We start from the raw sequence: 10,176 nt of genomic DNA, 5'->3' as shown, positions 1-10,176 counted from the left end.
TCCTTCACATGAGTCATTCACAAAAATAGGTCACAGTGGTATAAAGATTCAGAACATAGACCTGAATCCTTTTCATATGCAAACTGCAACACTAACACATCCCACGACTAAATCAGGCGACTATCTTGACTCTGTAATTGTTGGTGTTAGAGCAATTTTTGATGATAAGTGTGCTAACATGTCAGAATAAATCAACTAAAATCTCCTATGGCTACATTATACGTAAATGCACATTATGCTTGGGGATACATTATACATAAATGCAATACAATTTTTTTTTTTGCTTTCAACCTGCTGCGTGTATCTCGACACCAAATGTTTTACACATTCTTCTTCGTATTTCGTCACAACGGTTATGCTTAGCCTTTTTACTGTAAATATAAATAGCAGAAATTCTTCCGCTCTAACATTTGTTGCAACAAAGCCATTTAGAAAAAAGGAGGCCCCTCCCCCTAAAGCCATTTCTGTTCAACTAAACCCATTTCAGATGAATCACTCTAAAAAGATAACCTTGTTCACTTTTACTGTTCAGTGACATTTGTTCCAGCTAAATTGGGCCATATTTCAGAAATCCATTTACCAACTATGAGAAATGGGTTACAAAATGCAGAGTTATGGGGAACCACTTAGGTTTGACTCATACAGTTGTGCTGGATTACCATCAACAGCCGGTAGCAGGGCTCCCTGTCACTTTCTTCCATTTTTCTGCTTGATGATCCAACCTGGTTGATCTTCCTGAAGCTCAAAAAAACCCCACTGGCTTAATTCTGCGGTTATGTAACGGCCCTCAGGTAATAGCTGTGCATCTTTGGTTGAGTAGAGAAATCACATCAAGAACATCACGTTGATGGAGAAAGAGCCAGCCTGTGTGCCATTTACTTTCTGTCTCAGCTAAGTCTTGCTGTTTTTTCACTTTTAGAAAATATAAAAATCATATTGAAAGAGACAGATTAATTTGCATAACTCTGCAAAACAGGCTTTATTTTATTTATTGTACAGATATCAATAAAAAAAAGGCTTATTTTTCATTTGAAATGCATGAGTTACACACCACATAGACAATGTCTCGATTAGACTCACTCACTATATTTCCTTCATTTTCCAGATGAATAATATAAAGGTGGGCTCAATCAGCAGATGTATAGTATGAAAAGCTTTTGTTAATTGATCATGACTATGTAAGTAAATATGTGTCACCAGGATTTGAATTGAAAATGTCCCTGAAATTTTAATGTCATATATTTGTGCTTACTTTTTCAGTGTTAAAATATACTCAGAATACATTTTTAACCTAAAAAAAAGTCTGTCATTATTTCGACATGGTTGAAATTTTCACTTCAAGTTAAAAATTCACATTTCTATTTCAAAGTAACCACATTTTCAATGTTTTTCAGTTCAACTTTTCAGTGTTAAAAAATACGGCTTTCATATATGAAAGCTGTATATATATGTATATACAGCTTTCATATACCATTTCATATACCATTAATAATACCATTGGTAATATAGCATTATTACCATTATTAAAAGGTAATAATGCTGCTTTCTTTCGTATATATGAAAGCTGATATGAAAAAAAGCTGATATGAAAAAAAAAGCTGATGAAAAATCAGCTTTCATATAAACTTCAAAATTTTGAATGAACGTCAACTCAACGGTGAGTTTAATGCTTTTATTTTGTATACCACTTGCGCCAAGTCTAGCATCTCTTTGGAGAACTGATGGGTGACGACTTTCTGGGTTGTTTGTATGCTGCTTTAGGTGAGTTAAAAAAAAAAAACTGACACAGGCAGTCTTAGCATCTCCTGCAAATTTTTACTCTAACGCTAATGCAATTAGCTAAACTAAATTCTGCTTTGAAGTATGAACTTTAAAGCTCTGTATTTGTTTCCCAAAATTCCACTTGTATGTATTGATATGGCCTAGTATGTTACTTACTCTCTGTTGCCCCATCAAAACCTAGCAATGTAAAATTCTCAGAAAATGCATTTACAGTTTTGGTAGAAATACTGATAATTTTTTTGTTTGGTTAAAAGTGTATTCTCAATATATTTTAACACTAAAAAGGTAAGCATAAATATACAACATAAAAATTTCAGGGGCGTTTTATTTCAAATCCTGGTGACAGATTTATACCCATAATGGACAACTTTACAGATCTACAATCATACAATGTTTGCATTGCATTTTTTATATTTTTACGGTACAATCAGGTTTTAATCTTACAGTATGTGCAACTGAATTTAAATGTTAAAAGGTAATAATGCTGCTTTCTTCTTACAAATAATTTCAAGAACATTTAAAAGGAACATTTTGGATACAGTTGCACAAATATAATTAGTACCCCAACAGTAAAATATCCACATCACACCATGTTAAGAATCATGCACAACGACTCCAGTTGAGTCCTATTCCTTAGTCAGTGATGCTGAGTAATTCCTGATATTTGAACACTCACTGCCAGAGAACTGAACCAGATGTAGGTTTTGTAACCTTATTTGACACAGAGCGTCCTCTTTTATTGGCAGTTTCTTAGCACATAGTAACTAAAAAGCCAAAAAAAACATCTTCATAGCAGCCTGAAACTCTTAAATCTGTTGCATAGGTCTCAGGTTGGAAGACACCTGCAGAGGAACACAAAGAGAAATGCTTATTGATATTTGAAGATGTGTAAAAAATATTCAAACAAATTGACATTTAATCTCAAGCCCGAGGATCTGATTATCCATACAAGTTTTGATTAACTTTAGAGAGGACTCAGGACCCTCAACATTGTAGAGAAGCTGTGCTTTAACAGCAGGATTGCTAATATTTCTGCTAAAATTGATTTTAAGATCGCTTATTTCTTAACACATTAATGTTTGAATATCTTTCATAAATACACTCAAAATAATTTCAATCTTATAATACCTAGCAGCAATAAAAGATCAATTCATTTTAAGGCTTTAAACACAATCCAAAATGGGAAGCTTGAAGAAACGTAGATAACTGAACGGTTATGGCACTCACCTCAAAATCTGCGCCGGTACATGCCTTGATGTCCTCAGGGTTCAGTCCCTCCCATATTTCAATCAGAGTCAGACCTTTTGTCTTATCCACATCAAACACAGCCTGGTAAAGAGACAGATGGTTGAAAAATGTGAGGATAAAAAAAAGAAGAAATACGAGTAGAAAGATGACAGTTGATGAGGGGACTAAAGTGAGGTACAGAGAGAGACGATTTCAGGAACTGAAGTATCAACCTGATGTAAACTGTACAAATGAGGCCACCCTTAAAAAAAAGCAACAAAAAAAAAAAGCAGCAGTTCAGGCATGTGGCCAAAGTAGCACTTTTGTGTCATCCACACAGGAGATGACAAAAAAGCTGCAATTATTGTTGACACATACAGAAGAGGCAAAGAGGAGCCCTTGACTCACTGAATCCGGACCACTACAAACAAGTGAACAGTTACACTGTAATTGTTGGAGCACTTCTGATAGTTTGAGCATGACAAAAAACCTATTTAATTCATTTTGGGTAATAGATTCAATATTCTCATATTTAGCATTAATTCTAAGTCAGGGGTAGTAGTAAATTTTTTGACCAGGGGTCTGCAACCTTTTTCCAGTCCCAAGAGCCATTTTGGCCTGCAGTGCAGCTAAATAAAATTTGTTCAGTTACAAATATTAACTAACATCAAAGCAAAAAAGAAAAAAAAATTGAGAACCAGTATTTTATTTCTTTCATTTTCTTTAATGAGATGTTGGTATTTGTGGCAGATGATGACACAGACCACATGGTGTACAGCCAATGAAAAGTAACCTAGATTTAAAAAAAATAAACACATATATTACTAATATGTTGTGGAAATGAAATGGATTATTCCATGAAACAGAAAAACATCTAAAACTTTGTTATATCTGCAGCTAAAACCACATAAAAGCATACACCAAATAAAAAGACGCACACATGTTTTCTAACTGTATGAAGCCAAATCAAGCATAACTTCTATTGTTTTAGGTCGGATGGAAATACCAAAATAATTTTTATTTGACTAATGCTAGAAAACAGAGAGTTACTTCATGAAACTAAAAGATGCTTCACACCCTTAAAGGTAAGAATGATGACAAAGCAGCTGAAACATCAGGGAGCTCATCACTGTGTACAGCTGGAAGCAGAGGATGTGAGGTGCAGAAATAATGTTTTAATGAGAGTAACTTGAATGAATATTTGGTTACTTACTGGGGACAAAAGACGGATATGAATAAGCAGTACAGATAAATGAACTGCAGGCTGACTTACAGAAATTCAGTGGTGTGACAGTGTCCTCAAGAACAGTTTTGCAGCTAAATTATTGAGGTGTCTTGAAAGTCCGTGTGACTGAAATATGGACTGGTACTGTGGAAAAAAAAGTCAGAGTGTCTTGGTTTGCTAAAATATAATATATTATAATATATATAATTATATAAGAGTATTCCAGATACGCAGTTGTTAAAGACCGAGGTTTCTGCTTATCCCTATTATCTGATTAATAAACCAGCAAACATTTGTTTTAATATCATCGCCAGATAAACCACAATGGCAAAAAGGTAATATTCTGCAAGAAAAGCATTCGAAACCACAACTTTATTTAATGGAGGCGTCAACATTTCTGTCGATACATGAGAAATAATGTAGTATGAGAGTTTTACAACCAAGCCGTAGCAGTAGGTGTCAGTGTTTTTTCTCCTATTTAAATGACACCAGTAAGACCAAGTCATACATTTTCGTTTATAAAATGTGCTGTGAAACCATTGTCGTATTCAAAAGTTGTATAGCGAGGAGATTAGACAGACCCATGCCCCATGTGTACTATCCACTTCATAAAAGCCAGGCTTAAAAGTGAATCAATAGAAATACCAGTTTCCCTCCTCTGGTAAACGATACAAAATTAGTTTAAGGACAGTTCAGGCAAACTCTTCAGAGCCGGGGCCTGATGCCTTTTTCTGCAGGGACTGGCAGGCTTAGCCTCAGCCACAGCCATGTAAAGCCTGTCAGGACACTCAGCTCATTAGAACCCCACACACTGACAGGGCAGGAGGCAGATATCTCACTTCAATATAGCGAGACAGATGGAATGTCATGAGGACCTAGGGTCTATGGGTAACACAGACACTGACATGCATCTCTAATTGTGACACTTTGTCACAAGTGATTAAAAAGGATTAAAAGGTTTATCAAAATATGCCAGAGGTGTGGGTTAAAAATACGACAACGGTGTGCTGTTGTGGGACGTGTCGTCATAAGTCGGTGAAAGTAAGCTTCTGCTTATAAAATGTACGACACGTGGCAGTCTGGGTCAGTACATTCTGAGTTTATCTGCTGACCTCATCTCTAATAATCACTCTTTGCTTAAATTGTGCTCCATTCGCAAAGTATCTCTTTGTCGTGAAAACTTTGGGTCACCTTTCTTCACAGCCTTCAAATCCCCCATCATCATTAACCCGACTGATGAAAGTTATTAATTAAGAGGCTGGTAGACGACGTGATGTGCCGTCTGGCTGGAAGTGGGCTGAATGTCAATTAAAAATAGGAAGCGTAATGTTTGTAGGAAACAAGATGTTGGTATGTAATAGAAGCAACAGGAGCAATTAAGTCAAAGGTTATTTCTACCATGCATTTCAGCAAATGCGATTAGCAAATTTGGAAATGTGTTTACAAAAAAGCTCAACGTGGGGCTATAAAAGAATTTCAATTTGGCTCCTGCAGTTATAATTGCTGTCACTGGTGTTACTGTCATTATGCAAAATGACAAGGTGACATTTTTCTGGGACTATTATCATGACTGAATTATTCTGAAGACATTAAATTTGATTTAGACAAATGTTTTTTTCCCCCCCCTGAACAAAACAAAAAGTAATTTTAACTATTAGGAGATAGGAGGGGACTCTAAAGCTGAAAATGGGCTTCAGAGGTGCTCTGATTTTCTCTCTCCCAGTATGTTAAAGTACATACAATAAAACCACTGCAAGTAAATAAGCATTTAAACAGCATGTGTGGTTAAAACAAGAAGAAAAAAGTGAACATTAAATGATTCACCCATAGAGAGGAGCAGTAGAAACACAGCCTGAGGCAACAGGTTTCCCACCACCCTGAGACTACAAATCAAAACATAACTATTTAGGACAACACTCAATTTACCATCCCTGCAGGCTGTCAAGAGCCAACAAGGACGATGTGTTTGAGAGAATATGTTGCGCATGTCACCGTCTGTTCATGTGTCTGCAGGCATATCCAAAAATGACCATTTTTTTTCTGTCCTTATTTAGAAAAACCATTTGTTAAAAAAAATAAATAAATAAATTAACATGCAACTATTACCATTTTTCAAGCTAAAATCGATACTTTTTCAAACACACATTAACTTGTAGTTATTCATTTTAGGCCACTTGTCAAGCTGAAGCAAGGAAGAAAAACAAAGGAAGGGAGAAGAAAGAATGCTGGGTAGATTAATGAAGGTTGGAGTGATGTGTGAAGGAAAGAAGGGATGGACAGATGGACCAGAGATGCTATGTATGGATGGATGAACAGACCAGAGAAGTGGTAGATGGACGGTTAAAGAGATTAAAGAAGTGCTGGATGGACCAGAGAAGTGATGGATAGACAGACGGAAGGACAGAACAAAGAAGTGATGGACAGATGAATAGAAAAATGGATCTAAGAAGTGATGGATGGATGAAAGGATGGATGATGTTTTAAACATTGCTACCTTATCCAGACCTGGAATGTGCTTTTATCAAATTCCGTATTTTTCCGACCTTTGTAATAATGTTGACTGTATCCCCTGCTGAAACTAGATTCAGGGTGCACAATACGAGACAAATAATTTACCACTGGTATTATCATAATAATTTCCTGAGTCCACAGGCAGTCATAACCAGTTATTTGTTATCACAGTGGAAATAACTGCAACACTGTATTATTCTGACAATAAACAACTAAATCACAACAGATAATAGACGTTAATTGGTGGGAAGTCTGATGGCTGACGGCTCACTCCAAGTCGTCGGATGTTGTTGTGGAAGCAATTTTTCAAAAACAATCACATAATGTCAATATTAAAACAATAAAATGGGGCATAACTATTCTTCTGATAGCATTTTAAGCAGCTTTTTATATTGATCAGCATTTCTTAATGGCCTAATAAAGCAGCTTCCCTCTTCTCGGTTTGCATGATGGAAGCAGAGCAAAGTTATTACTTCACTTTCGAATGAGGGAATTCCACCACAGACTATATACATAAAAAACAACTTCTCATAAGTGACATGAACACTTCTTTTCATTTTGTTGCTTTTAGACAATAACTTCAAAATGCTTATGCTGCAAGAAATGAAATACTTTGACTTCTAGCTGCTACTTAATCCCAGTCATAGGCTGAGCAGTTATCCAAGTTTATTTTCCTGTTAATCCACATTACTCTCCAGATGAGTTATTAAATGTGCATAAAAAAAGGCATGCAGACCCATCATTATTATGCAGTTGAGGTTTAATGTCAGACCCTACTAAATTTAAATAACTTTTATAATAAAAGCTAGGTTTAAACAAAATCTGCCTCAGCTACTTTTAAAGCTTTTCTTGTTAAATATTTTTTTCCAGGGATATGCTCTCTTAAAGTGAAGTAGAAAGTTCTCGTGAAGTTAGACAAAAAAGTTTGTTTTTCAGACTACTGGAAGGCTCCTCCATTGAAAATGGAGTGCAAAATGGCTCATAGCACAGACTTGAGCAGCCAACTTTTATGCTGTTTTATGTTTATTATTTAACAATTTTAACTGAAACTTGATTATTCATGTTTGTTTCCCCTTTGCATAAGTGAGCATCAACAGTTATCACTGGAACAAAACTGTTTCATTGATTGGCTAAATAAAAATCAACACTGAACATGCAGAAAAAGCGAACGCGTCAGTAAATACAGTGGTTTGCAAATGTATGTTACTTCCTTGGATATCGTCACATCACAACCAGAAACTTTAATGTGTTTTATTGGAATTAAATTACAGGAGGCTAAATAAACTGGAATCAATGAAGAAAGTAGTTCATACTTTTAGCACTGTAAGTGATAATGCAACTGAAGCATCATATCATGTGGTGCTACACACAGCTAAATCAGGACTTTGACTTTAGGCAAATCTATCCCATGTCTAAACCAAGGGTTGTCAAATCCAGGCTGATGTCCTGCAACCATCAGATATTAGATCTTAAGGACTGTAGTTAGAGGCCCCTGATAAAGCATTCATAGTAGCTCAATTCTACTGCATTGTATTGTTCTACCACATAAAATCCCAAGAAAATTCACTGAAGTTTGTGGTTAAGGGACATGAACAGCTTTGCATGGTCCTTCATTCAATTATTTTGTCACAAGAAAAAAAAGTCACATTTAATTTACCAATAGTTAGAAAATCGTCCTACCGCTGACCTCATTTAAATTTTTTTTTTTTTTTCACAACAGCCACTGAAAGAGCAACTGAAGGTGACATATTATTGGCAGTTGTATTGAGGCTAGTTTTTTTTTTTCAGGAGATGACGAACTGACGACCACGTTTCAGAATTTCTGAAAAGTTCAGTTCGCTTTGCCCAGACTACAAAGAACGGGGGTGACGCTGTCAAAGACTGCCTTCAAAATGCTCACTCATTAGGTCAGAATATGCCAGCTTATTGTGTAGTTCATTGGAATAAAGCAAAGAACAAATCCATTCAAAGCACAAGAGACAAAGCTGAAAATGGTAGGAGGGGGTTAGTAAAATACAAAGCACGAAGAAAAAAAGAGAAAAATATGTTTTTGAAAAAGAAGAAAATGAGGTCATCAATTATAAAGAGCAAGAATTCAGGCTGGAGACAGTAAAAAGCTGGAAATGTATTCAAGGAGCGAGTGTTTAGGGAGCAAGAAAGCCGAGGCTTAAATGAGGAAGATGGAGAGGAGGAGATGGCAGCGGAGTTTGTAATTCTGTATAAAGGGCTGTAACCTTTTCCAAATGTTAACAGAAAACTGCTTGCTGAGAAAAGCTGTGCGATCACAACAGAAACAAGCTGAGCAGAAAGGAATGAGTGGGTTGTTGGGTGGACGGTGGGGGTCTTAGAGACAGGTCTTGCTTTTAGTGAACAAAGTATTAAAGGCAGTTATTAGAAGGGGGGGAGGATTATCTAAACTGAGCACAACGCTATACCTGGATCAAAATCCACTTAAGACAAGAACATCTCTACTGATTTAATTTCCACATCTCCACCATTTTTCACATTTAGTAGTCAAAGCTGCGGTTTCCCCCATTTGAATTCGACTAGCCACCCCGATGCACCTTAACTTTCTTCATTCTACAGCAAAGGTTATAAATCTTTCTGTTTTTCCTCTAAAAACGGTTCGCCCTGTGGTTTCCATTTCACATTCATCTAGTGGCCTCTGGGCACAATTTAATTAGTCTCAAAGGCAACCATCTAAAGCATTCAACATATTCCAAGTGTACAGAGAGCACTGCCTGTGAGAAGGTAATCATGTTTGTGAGGAGAGCATGCTTAGCTACCAAGCTACCTGAACCATAATTGTAAAATAAATGAATTCAGAAAATGTTTATTTAGAACCATTATTATAACAAAAGGTTCAGGTTATGGAAAGAAAAAAATCTTCACGGAGATGAAAACTTTTTATGCCTTATGCTTCTAATTATCAGGACATGACCACTGAGAATATATTTATGAAATGCAGTAGGTCTTCCCTTTTCACCACAGGCCAAAAATAAAATTGAATTAAGCCGAATTAGAGAAATGTGTGAAATAAATTAAGAATACCATCCGTCCAGTCATCCATCTGTCTGTCATACCTTCTATCAGTCCATCCATCCGTCTCCAGTCTGTCCCTTCCTAGCTTGCGCTACCTTTCCATCAGTCCTTCTATAATATGTGTACCGCTTTCCCCTCTATTCATCCTTCCACCCTCTGCAGGTTTTGATTTTATTCTGCAGACATATATTCTTAGTGAGGTTTTGTATTTATACTTTAAAAATGGTCCGAAAAGAACTCACTGTGTTGAAATATGACATTTTTAACAAAAAAAAAAGTGTAGATAACCTAATCATATTTTCAACATTAAAAATGCAAATTTGCTAGAATGTGTAAGAATTGGGAGGCTGGTTCTTTATTTTTCCCCCTCCGATAAATAAATTTCATAT

The 10,176-nt window shown here is 36.0% G+C and overlaps 1 protein-coding gene across 2 annotated transcripts in view; it reads right to left on the bottom strand.

Annotated features, from left to right (window-relative positions):
- Positions 1-950: 950 nt before the first annotated feature.
- The window catches only part of oxct1a (3-oxoacid CoA transferase 1a), a 42,968-nt gene continuing 33,742 nt past the window's right edge, over positions 951-10,176 (bottom strand). Inside the window, exons 16-17 of one of the 2 annotated variants that reach the window (XM_014982749.2) lie at positions 3,010-3,111; positions 951-2,624 (exon numbers count right to left, since the gene is read on the bottom strand). In XM_014982749.2, the coding sequence (XP_014838235.1) occupies positions 2,589-2,624; positions 3,010-3,111 (138 nt within the window). In that variant the 3' untranslated portion in view covers positions 951-2,588. Of the gene's footprint in view, positions 2,625-3,009; positions 3,112-3,712; positions 4,379-10,176 lie in introns of those variants that run through there. The other variant, XM_088008804.1, reaches the window with a different exon arrangement.

This window comes from Poecilia mexicana, unplaced genomic scaffold (assembly GCF_051168715.1).
Source record: "Poecilia mexicana isolate PSO_F unplaced genomic scaffold, ASM5116871v1 scaffold_9, whole genome shotgun sequence".
Taxonomy (NCBI): domain Eukaryota; kingdom Metazoa; phylum Chordata; class Actinopteri; order Cyprinodontiformes; family Poeciliidae; genus Poecilia; species Poecilia mexicana.
Note: the sequence above shows the minus strand (reverse complement) of the source record. Positions and strands in the feature narration are given on the sequence as shown.